The sequence below is a fragment of the Neomonachus schauinslandi genome, chromosome 14 (assembly GCF_002201575.2).
Source record: "Neomonachus schauinslandi chromosome 14, ASM220157v2, whole genome shotgun sequence".
NCBI lineage: Eukaryota > Metazoa > Chordata > Mammalia > Carnivora > Phocidae > Neomonachus > Neomonachus schauinslandi.
The window spans coordinates 40,417,939-40,436,039 of NC_058416.1; the positions used below are offsets into that span (position 1 = coordinate 40,417,939).

The window sequence follows — 18,101 nt, forward strand, 5'->3', positions numbered from 1 at the left end:
GTCAAAGGTCAGCGAATTACGGCCAGTGGGCCAAAGCCAAAGCCAGCCATCTGTTTCTGTAAATAACATTTTATGGGAACACAGCCACTCCCATTTGTTCACAGGTGTCAATGGCTACTTTCCAGCTACAAGGCATCACAGTTGCTACAGAGACCTAACCCATCCCATTGATCTGCCATGTCTGTTCTTTTTTTTTTAAAGATTTTATTTATTTATTTGACAGAGAGAGACACAGTGAGAGCAGGAACACACGCAGGTAGAGTGGGAGAGGGAGAAGCAGGCTTCCCGCCCAGCAGGGAGCCCGATGCGGGGCTTGATCCCAGGACCCTGGGATCATGACCTGAGCCAAAGGTTTAATGACTGAGCCACCCAGGTGTCCCTGCCATGTCTGTTCTGAGGGTAAAAAAAAGATGTCACGTAAAGCCTTCAGAATTTATCACAGAAAAAGCAGTTCCAAACCTAGAGGGATAGGTTTATTACCATTTGTCCTGTGGTAGTACTTAGCCTCCATCAAGATATAGGATTTAGCGTTCAGTTACATAATGGGGTTAATATGACTGGTGGTACTCATTCATAAAATTAACAAGCTCTGACCTGCGGCACTCAGCTCTTCAATAGACCCAGCAAAGACGTCCTGTGTGAACACTGGCTCATTGTCATTGATATCTAAAACTTTAATGCGGAGTTCTAATGGTTTCTCCAGATTGTTTCCTCTTTCATCCAAAGCATAACCAAATAGCTGAAATCATGACATAAATAATAGAAGAGATTAAATGTAAGCTAAAGTAATTAAATTACCACAATATAAAAACAAATCATAACTATTACCAAAGAAAAACTGCAAACTAATTAATGTAAAACTGTTCTCCTTACCAGAAAACTCGGCGTTTCTTCTCGATCAAGAATCCTGGTGATGTTCAATTCTCCCGTGTTTTTATTAAAGACAAACACACCAAACGGTGACTCTGTGATCCCTTTTCCAGTGTATTTGTATGTAATTTTTAGTCCTCTTTCTATTGCAATATCAGAATGTATCTAACATGAAAATAACAGAAGAACGTCCCAAGTTAAACTCTCTGTAACTTACATGCACATATTTTTAATGGAAAATTTCCCTCTGAAGTTGTCATAATGTTGATAGGAGGGAGGGGGGAGGACACAAGCACTCAAGAGAAGATGTGCTGATGTCAGAGAACCTGGGTTCAAATCCTGTCTCAGCCACTCACTGGTTATGTGATACTAAGAGTTACTTAACCTCTCTGTGCCTCAGTGTTCCTATCTCTGTGCCTACCTCTTATGGTTGCTATGAAACTAAGATATCATTAGGGGTATATCTTGGGAGGACAGATTTCAAATTTAGCACATGAGGAGGGGCGCCTGGGTGGCTCAGTCAGTTAAGCATCAGACTCTTGAGTCTGGCTCTGGACATGATCTCAGGGTCATGAGATTGAGCCCAGTGTCCGGCTTCACGATGGGTGTGGAATCTGCTTGAGATTCTCTCTCCCTCTCTCTCTGCCCCTCCCCCCCGCTCTCTCTCTCTCTCTAAAAAATAAAAAATAAAATAAAGTTTATAATTAGCACATGAAGAAAAAATTGCAGTGTCAAAATCACCTCTATAAATCCATTCAATCATCTGTAAAGTCTGAATAAGGCATCCTTCTATAGAAGGATTAAAAAAGTCAAGCACCTTCCCTGCTTGGAATGCCTCAGGAAATTCATGCATCTAACCCATTTCTAATGTCTTTGGTAGTCATCTTTTTTTCCTATAAATAATTTCATTCGTGTCTGTAATTCTTCATTAGTAAATGTGTCTCTGTGGTCCCCTATTGGTTCCTTAATATTCTTCTTCAGACATCTTAGAAGCCATGGCCACTCACCTACCTGATCACTTCTTTGTCCTGAAACCTGGGGATTAGTTACACTTCCTTCCTCAGGATTAGTTACACTTCCTTCCTATAGGTTTCCCAACATGCACTGGGGGTGGGGAACTGCTGTCGAGAATGACCAAGGAGACTGCAGATGGGGGCCTCCAACCTCCTGCTACACCACACCAGCTCTGCTCCTGGAGTGGAACGGTGAACCTGGGGCAGTCCATGATTACCTTTCACTGAGCTTCTGTCTCCATCTATCTGCCTTTCTCTTTCTCTTGTGCTTCTGTCTGTCTCTGTTTTTTGCCAAGTATATGCATATATACACAAACATGTATGTGTGTGTGTGTGTGTGTGTGTGTGTGTGTGTGTGTGTGTGTAGTATTTCTAAAGAATTCTAGGTCTTCATGTACTAGTTATATATTACATCATGCTATTTAGGTTAAAAATAACCTAAATGAAACTGAGTGTGGACATAACTGTTGGTTTGTTTATATTTATGTATATACGTAAGAGTATGTAAGTCTACACATACTTATGAATTTCTTAAGATTTAGAGGATACTACACTGTTGACAGTATTACCTTTACAAAGAGAATTTGGAAAGTTGGGGAAATTCAACAAGAACTTTTACTTCTTATGTAAATTTTACATATGTAACAACTTTTTATGTAAATTTTACATATGTAACAACTCATGTAACATAAATGTACTATAAATGTAAAATTACTAAGAACAACTAATGCTTACTGAATCCCAAAGAATCAATGCATTTTGGAGAAACCTATTGAAAAAAATGTATGAATGACTCAAACACCTCAGACAACCAAACCAAACCAGCAAATGTAATTGCTTGTATACATACTATTATGTAAAGCCATAATTAAAAATTCAAATTTTAGAAGGCTTTTATGAAAAAAATATGTTCCTAGACAGAGGAAATCATTGTCTTCTGTTCTGTAGCTGCTCTTCCTTTGAAGGAGCTCGTTTACAATTTGGAAAGATAAAGATAATACTTGGATATGAACATGTATTCATTCACACATGTCTCATGAGCCCCCAATGGATGTTGGCATTGCTTGGGGGTACAGGGCATGAGCTGTGAGCCTAAGAACTAAGCCCCTGCCCCCAGGGAGCTTACACTCTACTAAGGAAGCCAGACAACAAGCAAGCAATGTATAGCATGTCATGTAGTGGAATGCACTATACCCAGGCTGAAATGGGGGGGAAAGGGATAGAGAGAGATGGGGTGAGGCAGAAAAGGGAACTCTTTTAGGGGATGACACTTGGGCAAAGGCTTGATGCTGTGAGATACTGCAAGTATCTATGGGGAGGGGAATCCAGGCACAGGGAATAGCAAGGGCAAAGGGTGAGGAGCTGGGAAGAATCTGTTGGTTTAGGGATGTAGGAGAGTGAGAGACAGCGGCGGGTTGGGTTGTTAGGAGCTGAAGTTAGAGAGGAGGTCTTGTATTAGAGCTCTACAGGTCAGAGTAAAGAATATTCCTTCCACTGCAGCAGGAAGGTTGAACATTGGGGGTGAACATTGAAAGCCCTTCATAAGGGGGTGAACATGCTTTGATTTGTCTTTTTAAAAGATCACTCTGGCTGCTTTCTGGGGAATGGACTGTGGCAGGGTGGGGGATGGCAAGAGCGAAGCAGGCAGACAAGGTCAGGGGCTCTTTTGCTAGCTCAGGTCAGAGATGACACTGACTTGGACGATGGGGGTGGCCGTGGAGAGAAGTGAGCAGATCTGGAATATATTCTGGAGGTAGAACTAATAGTGTCTGCTACATTTTTGAAAAACTGGGTAGAATTATAGTGTCATTGACTGAAATGGGTAGAACTGATGGAGGACAGCTTCAGGGGACAAATTAAGGGCTCAGGTGTGCACATGCTAAGTCTGAGATACATACTAGCAGGATTACCATCTAATTTATCAAAAATAGGACACTTTGAGAGTGAAAGGGGGTTATCAATTATTAGGTCAGGACAATGGGTATACACCAAGGATTTATGGTCATCCTCCCTATTAGATACCAGTTCTTTTCATTTTGAAAATTACTTTTTATATGTAGAGTGGCAGAATATGCCATCCCCAAATATGTCACTTTGGTGTAGTATTAATTTGAGCTGAAAGCAATTGAAAAGCAGATTCAAGAAAAGTTCTCTGCCCTTCCCCTATGTGCCTAAAAGCAGTCCATAAATTTGTAAAGGTGTCCTCCCTCCTCCCTTCTCTACCAGGAAGGACAAAATTTAATCATCAGAGACAACTTTAGACCCTTATCAGCTCAGAGAAGGCACCAAGCATCCACATAACGAACTGTATTAACTAGCCTATCTCTATCACTGGTTCCCCATATATTGACCTTCCCACAATTTTCCATCCCTAGAGATTCAAGGACCTTTTCCTTTGTCTTGTCACGTCTCTAAAGTTTACTGTTGCTTTGCTAAGATGCTTTATAAGCCCCAATTCCAACCAAAACTTTGAATTATTCATCTCTGGGTACTCCCATGTGTTATAGGAGCAATACACACATTAATAAACTTGTTTGTTATTCTCCTGCTAATCTGTCTTCTGTCAGTCCAATTTATAGGGCACCAGCCAGAGAACGGAGGGGGGATAGCAGGAAAAAGAATCTTTCCTCCTCTATATATAATATCCTCTTTTGAGTATTGTAGCCCTCTCAATTAAACGAAGATTCAACCAGTGTCAGATCCCTGACTCTTAGGTGAATCAAAGCCCCACATTCTATAATACATATAGAATATTAAAAGACTCATTAAGTACATTATATTATTCTTTTTAAATTTAAAAATGAACATAAAAGTCTTCTCCCACTATATTTCAACAATATACATATATTTCCTATTTCTCTGTAGAAGGTACCTTGGCAATCGGATTCCTTTTGGACAGATCCTCTCCTTCCCGAAGAGCCACAGGGGCAGTGATCCAGGCACGCTTTTGCCGAACTAAGTGAGTGTGTTTAGGAAGCAGAGTATTTTCATTTCTTGTGTTTAAAACCTACAACAATAAAATATTGTCAAAAAATTATTAAGTATCCTAAAACATTAGTATGGTATTCTTAATTTACTAAAACTTTAAAAATAGTTATGCAAATCTTAAGGTATAAATTTCATATTTTTTAACAGGGTTCATTTTCAAAGGGGAAGTATATACACTCTAACAAACTCCACGGGCATTCAAGAAATTGTCTCTAAACCAGTAGAACAGTATAGTTTTGTTTTTATCAGTAAGAATAGATTTCCCAGAGTGAAGAGTTACAAAGGCTTATTAAAGTGTCCAGACTAAGGCCTAAGATGCCTTAGGGCCTATGCTAAACCCCACATCAATACATTGGAACCTAACTAAATTTCTGTGTTTGGATCTCCCAGAAAAGGAAGGCCTGGGCCAAGCAGTCAGCCCTGCCCTGCTCAGGACCTTATCTTATCTGCCCCAGCTCCAAAGTGACTCTGCTCTAATCAATCAGCAAATACCCAGTGTATAACTTCCTATTCTTGCTGGCTTTGGTCTATAAAACCCTCTTACTTTGTATAACTCTTTCCTAAACTGGATGCTTCCCTATTCATGATCACTGAATAAAGCCAACCAGATCTTTTCAAGATTTATGATCACTGGATTGTTCTTTTAACAGCCTAGAGTAATTGAGTGACCATAAAAATTGGCAAATTAAGAAATAATATAGTGTGTCAAAAATTCTTTCCTTACCGAAAATGAAGTTTCATTTTTCTGTGGTGGCTTATAGTTTAAAAATGAATTATTAAATGTTTTAAAACTAAATCTTAGTAACTAATCTGTGGCATCAATTTAACTGAAATCTAGTGAAACTGTCAGTTAATGAATTTATTGTTTAAAGGATGAGGTAAAGGATTAAACTGTCCACTTTTGTTTTCAGAACCTTAAGTGGAAAAGATTTATTCTATATATTTTCAGTTGGGCTTTAATGGACAAACATTTTATGCAAGGAAAATTTCAATACAGCTGACCTAGTATATTAAGATCAGAAATGATTATTATACTAGGTTTATCATCTTACTTATTGTGTTGCTCTATATAACATGTATTTTTTTTCAGAATATACTGGTTATCACTAGGTCATTGATTTTTTAAATTTTTAGTTGAAAAAATTTTTCTAGGACTTAAAAAATTAAATTATGTAACAAAAGAGCAAAATAACATTACAGTTCAGAATGTAAAATACAAAACTTTATTCTACTTCTTCTCTTACACTTCAGAGTATTCACTGTTTACTGCTTGATGATCTTGTCTTATGACCTTACAGTTGCACATGTATAAAGCTCTTTGTCCTATAAAAATGGAATTACATCATACATCTTATTCTGCCCCTTGATTTTTCATTCAGTACCTCATCGTGGACATTCTTCATGTACCATAAGTTGTTTTACCATCTATCAATGAACATTTAGATTGCCACAAAATGCTGCATTGAACATCCCTGGATATATGTTCTGTGCACTTGACTGAGTGGGAATGGCTAGCTCTAAGGGACTGTGCATTTTTAATCTGGTGAGGCATAGCCAAATTGCCCTCCATGAAATTAAGCCTCTGAGTCCAAAACACAGAAATGATCCTCTTGGTTCCTTACCTCTAAATGGAGTCCATTTCCAAAGTTAAAGCAGATCTGGAAAATAAAATTATTTATTTGTTGTTTGATATAATTTATCACTCAGTTCAGTTTAAATACTTGTTGATAACTTACCACGTAAAATAGTATAGATATTTAAAAAAGGTTTAACCACCACCATTACTATCCTTGTTTGTAAAAAAAATGTTTAATTTCCCCCTTTGTCCACCCTCCACCCCCCCATGACCAGGGCCAGACACAGGAATCTACATTCTTCTTGATCCACACTGCCTCCTCCAGGAAACTCAGAACACAACTAATATCTGAAAAACAAAAACAAGAACCCTCCATCTCATGTTCTCAGGGACCCACACAACTTTCCTCAAGGCCTTTAGGGTGAAATATACCCTCCACTCCTGGCTCTCCTAACTCCCATCATTTCCAGGGTCACCAACATGACTGCCCATATTCAGATTTCATACTTAAATCCCACCAACTCTTTTCTTTGGTTCTTATCAAGAACTGTCACACTTTGGGCTTCATCATCACACAGAACTACATTACAGTTATGCTTACTCTAAAATCTGCACAATAGGGGAGCACCTGGATGGCTCAGTTGGTTAAGTGGCTGACCCTTGATTTTGGCTCAGGCCATGATCTCAGGGTCGTGAAATCCAGCCCCACCTCGGGTTCCATGCTCTGTGTGGAGCCTGCTTAAGATTCTCTCTCCCTCTGCCCCTTCCCCCTATGCCCTCTTTCTTTTTCTTTTTCTTTTTTTTAAGATTTTTATTTATTTATTTGACAGAGAGAGACACAGTGAGAGAAGGAACACAAGCAGGGAGAGTGGGAGAGGGAGAAGCAGGCTCCCCGCCGAGCAGGGAGCCCGATGCAGGGCTCGATCCCAGGACCCTGGGACCATGACCTGAGCCGAAGGCAGACGCTTAATGACTGAGCCACCCGGGCGCCCCACCCTATGCCCTCTTTCTAAAAAAATAAATTAAAAAAATCTGCACAATAAAATCCTATCCTACCCTCTTTTGCTTCCCTTTCTTTTTTTTAAATTTAAATTCAATTAGCCAACATATAAAACATCATTAGTTTCAGATGTAGATTTCAGTAATTCAACAGTTGCATATAACACTCAGTGCTCATCATATCATGTGCCCTCCTTTTTGCCTGTCACCCAGTTACCCCATTCCCCCATGTACCTCCCCTTTAGCAAACCTCAGTTTGTTTCCTAGAGTTAAGAGTCTCTCATGGTTTGGGGTGCCTGGGTGGCTCAGTCGTTAAGTGTCTGCCTTCAGCTCAGGTCATGATCCCAGGGTCCTGGGATCGAACCCCGCATTGCATTGGGCTCCCTGCTCAGCGGGAAGCCTGCTTCTCCCTCTCCCATTTCCCCTGCTTGTGTTCCCTCTCTCTCGCTGTGTCTCTGTCAAATAAATAAATAAAATCTTAAAAAAAAAAAGAAGTCTCTCATGGTTTGTCTCCCTCTCTGATTTATTCCCATTCAGTTTTCCCTCCCTTCCCCTATGATCCTCTGTGCTATTTCTTATATTCCATAGAGTGAAACCATGTAACTGTCTTTCTCTGATTGACTTATTTCACTCTTGCTGCCCTTTCTTTATAGTCCAATAATCTCTTGGTTTCACTTTTCCCTTGACTTAATTTAAACCAGTTCTTTTTTAAATTTTCTTTAAAAATTTTTTAAAGATTTTATTTATGTATTTGACAGAGAGAGACACAGAGAGAGGGGGAACACAAGCTGGGGGAGTGGGAGAGGGAGAAGCAGGCTTCCTGCGGAGTAGGGAGCCCGATGTGGGGCTCGATCCCAGGATCCTGGGATCATGACCTGAGCCGAAGGCAGACGCTTAACGACTGAGCCACCCGGGCACCCCCCCTTTTTTTAGATTTTATTTATTTATTTGAGAGAGAGAAATTCTAAATTTTTTAGAATTTATTTATTTATTTGCACGAGCAGGGGGAGAAGCAGGGGGAGAGAGAGAGAGGGAGAAGCAAACTCCCCGCTCAGTGGGGAGCCCATCGCGGGGCCTGATCTCAGGAGCTGGAGATCATGACTCCAGCGGAAGTCAGATGCTTAACTGACTGAGCTACCCAGATACCCCTAAGCCAGTTCTTTCTAACATGGTAGCCACATGTGGCTATTTACACTTAAATTATTTTAAATTAATAATTCATTTGCTCACTGTTCACATGAGGCAAGTGGCTTGAAAACATTTCCAACACTGCAGACAACTCAATTAGACAACGCTAGTAGATTATTTTCAGCCATTCCAAAGATGTTGTCAGTGACTCTGGGATCCCTCAGTCTCTTGACTTTCTAATATTCCTGTCTCACTTTTCCCCCAACCCTGTGAGCCTGTTGCTCTCTTTGACTCTGGCACTGTACTGGCAACAGTGCTAGACAGGGCCATAGAGGCTGAATGGACCCATCACATCCATTCACTTTCTAACAGCTGCTCCCTCCACAGAGGTGGTGACTCCTTTCTAGGGTGACCATGTGTTTACTTTTGCCCAGGAGAATCTCGATGACACCTGCTGTGCAGGCTTCCCATCTGTATAACCCATTCATTCTCAAAAGTGTGCTCATTCAGACCATAAATTATATAGTTACCTTATCTTTGTATAGTAGCCCTATCATACCATTCCACACTTGAGGAGACAACCCCAATCACACGGATCACACCTCTGAACCCACTCACTCTTAGATGACCCCACTTTTTATCTGATTGAGATTGTATCTTCAATCCTCCTCTCCTTCCCTGCCTTCTCCAAGACAGAGGTGTCTTGATTCCCTTGCAAAGTTAACCAACATCTGTATGCTTTATCTTCAACTTTCTACTTATTCCCCCACATTTACCTTCTCAAGAACCTTGTTCCTTCCACTAACCTTTTAAAAAAAATTTTTTATTGTTATGTTAATCCCCATACATTACATCATTAGTTTTAGATGTAGTGTTCCATGATTCATTGTTTGTGCACAACACCCAGTGCTCCATGCAGAACGTGCCCTCCCTAATACCCATCACCAGGCCAACCCATCCTCCCCCTCTCCTCTAGAACCCTCAGTTTGTTTCCCAGAGTCCATCGTCTCTCATGGTTCGTCTACCCCTCCGATTTCCCCCCCTTCATTCTTCCCCTCCTGCTATCTTCTTTTTTTTTTTCTTAACATATATTGCATTATTTGTTTCATAGGTACAGATCTGAGATTCAACAGCCTTGCACAATTCACAGCGCTCACCAGAGCACATACCCTCCCCAGTGTCTATCACCCAGTCAGCCCATCCCTCCCACCCCACACCCCACTCCAGCAACCCTCAGTTTGTTTCTTGAGATTAAGAATTCCTCGTATCAGTGAGGTCATATGATACATGTCTTTCTCTGATTGATTTATTTCGCTCAGCATAATACCCTCCAGTTCCATCCACGTCATTGCAAATGGCAAGATCTCATTCCTTTTGATGGCTGCATAATATTCCATTGTATATATATACCACGTCTTCTTTATCCATTCATCTGTTGATGGACATCTTGGCTCTTTCCACAGTTTGGCTATTGTGCACATTGCTGCTATAAACATCAGAGTGCACGTACCCTTTCTGATCCCTACTTTTGTATCTTTGGGATAAATACCCATTAGTGCAATTGCTGGATTGTATGGTAGCTCTATTTTCAACTTTTTGAGGAACCTCCATACTGTTTTCCAGAGTGGCTGCACCAGCTTGCATTCCCACCAACAGTGTAGGAGGGTTCCCCTTTCTCCGCATCCCCGCCAACATCTGTCATTTCCTGACTTGTTAATTTTAGCCATTCTGACTGGTGTGAGGTGGTATCTCATTGAGGTTTTGATTTGGATTTCCCTGATGCCGAGTGATATTGAGCACTTTTTCATGTGTCTGTTGGCCATTTGGATGTCTTCTTTGGAAAAATGTCTGTTCGTGTCTTCTGCCCATTTCTTGATTGGATTCTTTGTTCTTTGGGTGTTGAGTTTGATAAGTTCTTTATAGATTTTGGATACTAGCCCTTTATCTGATATGTCATTTGCAAATATCTTCTCCCATTCTGTCGGTTGTCTTTTGGTTTTGTTGACTGTTTCTTTTGCTGTGCAAAAGCTTTTTATCTTGATGAGGTCCCAATAGTTGATTTTGCTTCCCTTGCCTTTGGTGATGTTGCTAGGAAGAAGTTGCTGCGGCTGAGGTCGAAGAGGTTGCTGCCTGTGTTCTCCTTTAGGATTTGGATGGACTCCTGTCTCACATTTAGGTCTTTCAACCATTTGGAGTCTATTTTTGTGTGTGGTGCAAGGAAATGGTCCAGTGTCATTCTTCTGCATGTGGCTATCCAGTTTTCCCAACACCATTTGTTGAAGAGACTGTCTTTTTTCCATTGGACATTCTTTCCTGCTTTGTCAAAGATGAGTTGACCATAGAGTTGAGGGTCCATTTCTGGGCTCTCTATTCTGTTCCACTGATCTATGTGTCTGTTTTTGTGCCAGTACCATACTGTCTTGATGATGACAGCTTTGTAATAGAGCTGGAAGTCCGGAATTGTGATGCCACCAGCTTTGCTTTTCTTTTTGAACATTCCTCTGGCTATTCGGGGTCTTTTCTGGTTCCACACAAATTTTAGGATTATTTGTTCCATTTCTTTGACAAAAGTGGATGGTATTTTGATGGGGATTGCATTGAATGTGTAGATTGCTGTAGGTAGCATTGACATCCTCACAATATTTGTTCTTCCAATCCATGATCATGGAACGTTTTTCCATTTCTTTGTGTCTTCCTCAATTTCTTTCATGAGTATTTTATAGTTTTCTGAGTACAGATCCTTTGCCTCTTTGGTTAGATTTATTGCTAGGTATCTTATGGTTTTGGGTGCAATTGTAAATGGGATCGACTCCTAAATTTCTTTCTTCTGTCTTGCTGTTGGTGTAAAGGAATGCCACTGACTTCTGTGCATTGATTTTATATCCTGCCACTTTACTGAATTCCTGTATGAGTTCTAGCAGTTTTGGGGTGGAGTCTGGGGTTTTCCACATAAAGTATCATATCATCTGCAAAGAGTGAGAGTTTGACTTCTTCTTTGCCGATTTGGATGCCTTTTATTTCTTTTTGTTGTCTGATTGCTGCTTCCACTAACTTTTTATCTTTACTCACCACTGGCTAATTAAACATGTTTATTTCCTTTCCATTAGCTAACCAAATATATTAAGATCTTCCCTACCTTAAAAACAAACAAACCTTCCCCGTTTCTGTGAACATTTAATCCGCACGTATTCTTTTTTTTTTTACTATGACTCCAAACTGAAATTGTCTATATTTATTGCCTTCACTTTCCCACCTTTTATTTGTGTATTAATTTATTATAATCTGCCTTAAATTTGGATTTTCTGTCTTGTTTGCCTTTTCTCACCTACAATCCAGGTTCTATGAAGCCCTCACTGATAAATCATGGAAATAAGGCTTTCTCTAAAATGTCTAAGTCTCTTTCACCTATCCACTTCTCTTTGAAGGCTTCTTGTGGGGTGTGTTCTACATGTGGATCCTTCCCCTTTCTCTTTCCTCTGCCTTGTTCATATTCTTATCTCTACCCCTGTAAAGAGAAACTCAAGGATAGTGGATGTTCAGTCTCTAGTTTGAGCCTCTATGGGGCAGACAAATGACCATGGCTCATTTTCTATTGTATGGCCAGATACATTATTTCTTCTGCACCTCATCCTCTTTATTATTGGCTAAAAATGCCAGAGGTATCTTTAGCCAAAGTTGTGCTCCCCAAGTTCATGTATTTTCAAAGATGGCATGGTATGAAAAACAAGTGAAAGCAATGATGAATAGATTACTTCTCCCTGCATGTCTCTCTGGTGGGAATTTTTGAAAGGAAAGAGTAGTGACTGGATCCAACATTCCTCACTGTTACATCATCAGGAAACACTCTTAAAATGTAATATATTTCTTGCCTACCCATTTCTTTAGTTTGTACTGGCCATATTGAGGAATTGGCTAAATCCAATATTTACCACATTTATTCTTCCTTAAAATCTTACTTGGCCTAGCAAAAAAGGTATAATAATTACATGGTATTTTATTAAATGTTATCATCCTGACTAAATATCATGTTTCTTTAGTACATAAATAAAAGGGGGCAGTTTATAGTTCCCTATTCAAATGCAAATTCTTTATCAGAGTATCTCCATTGATTTTTTCCCCCCTTGGAATATCCTTTCTAGACGTTATTTGTTAAGAAACACAGACAATCATATGGTTACAAACAGTGCTTCCTAAACTTGAATGTGCATTTTGCTCACTGGGAATCTTGTTTAAAAATAAAGATTTCAATTCAGTAGGTGTGCAGTTTAGCCTTCCACTCTGCTTTTCTAACCAGCTCTTAGGGGATGCTGACATTGCCAGTTCTTGAGTAGCAAGGTTGTAGAATGTGATGGAATATCAGTTGTTCGCCTATGGTTAAAGACAATGAAGTTCACCTTATTCATTACAGTCTCAGTTCTTAACACATGAAACTTTGTCATTCTTAATTACTAATATCTTGAATGCAGAGAATCTTATATTTCATGCATTTAACATTAACAAATTTTAATTGCAAATATATACAAAAGTAGAGTGAATGAACATCCACTAAACAACACCTAGTTTCAATCATCTAGCACCCACTTTCTTTAAAAATAGATTTTTTATTTTTTTAAAATTTATTTATTTGAGAGAAGGAGAGAGAGAGAGCATGAGAGGGGGGAGGGTCAGAGGGAGAAGCAGGCTTCCCACCAAACTAGGAGTCCGATGCGGGACTGGATCCCGGGACTCCAAGATCATGACCTGAGCCGAAGGCAGTTGGTTAACAAACTGAGCCACCCAGGAGGCCCTCATCTTAAAATTTCTGCAATTTGAATTCATTCATGCTTTCAATTTCCTGAGCTCCTACAATATGCTACTAGAATGTTCTTATCCTCTTGGATTCTTACTTGATGGAGAGATAGACAAAAATAGGTTGGGATAGCTGTAAAGAAAACTAAAGCAGGGACAGGGTGGTGGAGAGTGATTGAGGACTGTGAGGAGGCTCTCAGAAGAGGTTTTATCTTCATAGAGACTGGACAGAATGGGGGAACAAGTCAGGCAGACTTTCCTGCAAAGGGAAGAGCCAGGCATGAGGTGGGAATGGTACCGGTGATCCAGGCTGGTGCTGTAAGGGGCGGGGTGAGTGAGTCAGTGGAGATGATGTCAGGGCTTTTGGGGTGCTGGTAATCTTTTTTTTTTTTTTTTTTTTAAAGATTTTATTTATTTGTGAGAGAGAGAATGAGAGACAGAGAGCATGAGAGGGAGGAGGGTCAGAGGGAGAAGCAGACTCCCTGCCGAGGAGGGAGCCCGATGCGGGACTCGATCCCGGGACTCCAGGATCATGACCTGAGCCGAAGGCAGTTGCCCAACCAACTGAGCCACCCAGGCGCCCGGGTGCTGGTAATCTTGTTTCTTGATCTGGTTGCTGGTCACACGCTGTGTTCAGTTTGTGAAAATTCAGTAATACAGTACACTTGTGATATCTACACTTTTCCACATGTTACACTAAAAAGTTACAGAAATTGATGTGCATCTTAAAGCCAAGCACATGACAATTTTCTGTCATCAAGTTCCTGTGGAGGATCAGAGAGGTTGTCAAACCAGGGTGAGCTGCTACTGGCACTTAGTGGGTAGAGAGCAAAGATGTAGCGCAACATCCTATAATGCACAGGACAGTTCTCCCAACAAAGCATTGTCTGGCTCCAAATGACAAAGTGCTGAGGTTCAGAAACCCTGATTTAGAACTTGCATCTCTGATTGGAAGTTACCATAACTAGAGTCAAGAAAGTCATACAAATTGCAGAGGACCGTGGATTTATGTAAACTTCCAAATGGGTAGCATATTGCAGACAATGTAAGTGGAATAACTGATATTTTCTGACTTCTGTCCTCCATCCCCACTCCTTCCCACTTCCCTTTGAACATTTCCAGCTCTGTAAGTTTGAGTGATGGCCTGTAGGGATGTTGTAAAAGGGTTCAAACATTGGAAGAATGCCTGGACATGATGACCATTATGGTTTCTCCTGAGTATGAAATCTATAGCTTTTTTTCTCACAGGACTTGGTGACAGAAGTCATGTGCAACATGCCTTTAAGACTGAAGAGGAAAAATAAACTTCTAGTCTCTCTAACCAAAGAAGTAATGTTTTTAGATGAAACAGACAAATCCTTCAATCCAATTTACTGAAGTTAAAAACAAATTTTTGTTTTTACCATTGGATCCTATGCATCTTGTCAAAACTGGCCTTCCCAGTAACTGGCAAGGAAATAATTTTTCTTTTGGCAGAGGCACTAGGAAAAGTCATCACTGCAAAAATACTATCAATCAATGTACTGTTTGTTCTCAAGGTTGGCACTTTTAGAAAAAAGACTTCCTGTTCTGAAGTCACCTTGATGATTTAATAAGCAGAATCCAGGAGGCCTTATGAGTCATCCAATGACAGCTTCTCCTGATTCTGAATTTGAATTTTAGGTAGTTAAACTACATACTTTAAGTCTGAATGCAATAAATTACATGATTTGTCATAATCGTTTACCTGCTTTTCCAATGTTTGGGCTAATCTTAATGTAACAAATAGGATGCAGAGTAAGTCATATTGAAGCTACCTTTAAAGAGGAAGATATTTTCCTTGGCAACATTTATTGCCTCAAAAAATTTTAAAATATGGATTTGGCAATGTGTGCTATCCTTGAGTTGTTAGGTCACATGGTGAATTCTTATTTCAAGTTGAGTTTTGTGTAATCATAGACAGCTCCTATTTCTTCCTTGATATAGACAAAGAAACTGAAGGTCCAGGAAAGTCAATGTTATTTTATTTAGTGTACATTTTTTGGCCTTTAAAACTTTTTTTATTTTATTTTTTAAGATCAAGACCTGAGCTGAGATCAGAGTTGGATGCTTAACTGACTGAGCCACCCAGGCACTTTAAAAAAATCAAGAGTTGCTAACAAGTGATTAAATGTAAGCTTTTAAAATATTTAATCTTTTCTCTTCCCGACTATTTTCTAATAGGGATGTTAGCAGTGCTTCTCAAGCTTGAGTGGCATCAGAATCACCTTGTTAAAACACGGACTACTGAGCTCCACCAGTTTCCAATTATCGATCATCGGTCTGGGAGTCAGGGGGCGTAAGAATTTGTGTTCTAACAAGTTTCCTGGTGATGCTGATGGTCTGGGATCATACTTGAAAACGACTGTATAAAAGCAGAGTAGCAAAGGAAAAGGAAGAGAGCCTGGATAATTCATACACTGGATAATAAATCCTCAACTACAAAGATGTGTGAAACAACAGATTCTAAATTAGGAAATTCAGTAATTGAGTGATTTCTATCCCAAGAAGATTTTTCACTTCAGAAGTAATAATATAATAGGATTACTTGAAATAGGGTTTTCCACCGCTTTAAACCTTTTCTAGTTTAAGTTTTACTGATCTTGAGCATTTATTATTTGTGAAATATTTTACCATTTTATTGGTATTTGTTTTCTGTAACTGCTATGAATGCTTTTGGAATCAGGCAAAATATTAGTAAATATATATAATACATCTCACATTTTGATAGACAAAAATGATGGGTTGTTTCCACCTTTTTCCTGCAATACAGTCCTGAAAATTACACTTAAAAAAAAATGAAGAAAACCAGATTTCCACCCACACTCCCCAGAAGTTTAAGAAAACCAAGAGCTTCAGATTGCCCCTTTTCACCATTTGATGGCACTGGTCTGTCAGTGGGGCAACAGTGGACTCCAAGGTTCAAAGTGGAAAATAGGCATTTTCAACTGGTCTCAAATAAATGGAAGCAAAATGTAAAAAAGTGAAAATCAAGGGCTTTAGAAAGTTGTATGAATCTTCTTGGGGGGACTATTATCTGTGAAATTAGGCAAATCTTAACTTACATTTCCTCTCTCTTTTCCTTCCTTTTTTGAATAATTCTAACTTGTAATGAAACTAAACCAATGATCTAGAAGTTCAGGCCAGACTGATGACTAACTGGGCAGTAAACATTTCTTTTAAACAAATGAATTTCAGGTTATTCTTCCAGCTTTCCCAAACATAGGAAGATACTTTGACTCTTGGGTTTTTAAAAAAAATTTTTTTTTTTTAAAGATTTTATTTATTTATTTGAGAGAGAGAGAATGAGAGAGAGCACATGAGAGGGGGGAGGGTCAGAGGGAGAAGCAGACTCCCTGCCGAGCAGGGAGCCTGATGCGGGACTCGATCCAGGGACTCCAGGATCATGACCTGAGCAGAAGGCAGTCGCTTAACCAACTGAGCCACCCAGGCGCCCGACTCTTGGGTTTTTAAAGAATACTTCTGTGTCCCAGACAGTTAGCTAGTGACATAGACAAGTGACATGTAGATTCTGCTCTGAAACTTACAGTTTAGTAGGAGAGATAAAAAGTATATAAATTACTATAACATAAGGTAGAAAAACTTAACTGTAGGAATGACAGCTGCAAAAACAGCTCTGGGGAACTGGGGAGCTCAGAAAGGCAGAAATCCCTTTCTGCTAGGGAAATCAGGAGAGGTGTAGGGTAAGAAGTGGCACGGGGCTTGGCCTTGAGAGGGAGCAGAATCCATGTCTGTGCAGATTGGAGGTGGAAGGAAATGATCTATATCAAAGGCAGCATGTACCAGAACATGGAGATCGAGGGTAATGAACAAGAAGTTTGGCAGTTTGGCACCTAGACTATCTTACGGTGGCAAGTAGAAAAAACGGGACAAAAATTATGCTAAGATAATTCACTGACAGCTTCTGATTAGGGATGCTGTAACACTAGAGCTCCAGAAAGTTTTCTAGCAGTACTGTGTAAGGTGAAAGGCAGGTGACGGTTTGAGCATAAGTAATAAGCCAGAGGAGATGGAATGAGGGCCAGCATAGGGTAATGGCACGACGATGGATGGGTGAAGCCGAAACTTTCAGAGGACCCAACTAATCCTTGGCAATGCCCTGTGTGCGGAGGATAGGGGAAGGGGTCAGAGATACTGAAATTGTAAGTCTGAGTGGCTAGAAGGATGCAATTCTCAGGGCACAGCTTGTAGCCATGCTAGGCTTAGGTCCTGGGGAAAGATATTAGACAATAAAGAGTATGGCACTGCGGCTCAAAGGGAGGCAGGGGTTGCACTCACTGTCCTAAAGGCAGTACTCTCCCAGCCCCGGATGTCACCACGCACTCTGCACCTCCCCTGACGTCCACTCATATCTGATATGTCTCCCAGTGGTGTGTGTACAGCATACTCTTCTACTGTGCTGGGCTGGAAAAGGAGATGAGAACCACTGCAGCTTGCTAGAGGTGAAAGGACTCTCAGTAGAATATTATGGAAGCAAAGGAAGGAGATATTTGAAGAAGAGATGATTAACAGTATTAAAACATGATGATTGACCTAGGTGTCTTGCCCAGTTTCTCAGCTAGAACTTTTGGGGTCTAAGGAGAGTAGATCTCTAAGATGAGAGAGTGGGTAAGGGCAATTTAATTTAATGTAATATTTTTATTTTTAAGTTTTTAACTATTTTTCACTGAAGAATAATGGATATATAATATTGTATTTGG

The 18,101-nt window shown here is 40.0% G+C and overlaps 1 protein-coding gene across 1 annotated transcript in view; it reads right to left on the minus strand.

Moving 5' to 3' along the window:
* Positions 1-18,101, minus strand: part of DSG2 (desmoglein 2) — a 48,193-nt gene that overhangs the window by 21,134 nt on the left and 8,958 nt on the right. Inside the window, exons 2-5 of the mRNA XM_021686281.1 lie at positions 6,494-6,529; positions 4,756-4,890; positions 874-1,035; positions 595-739 (exon numbers count right to left, since the gene is read on the minus strand). Coding sequence (XP_021541956.1) covers positions 595-739; positions 874-1,035; positions 4,756-4,890; positions 6,494-6,529 — 478 coding nt within the window. The remainder of the gene's footprint in view (positions 1-594; positions 740-873; positions 1,036-4,755; positions 4,891-6,493; positions 6,530-18,101) is intronic.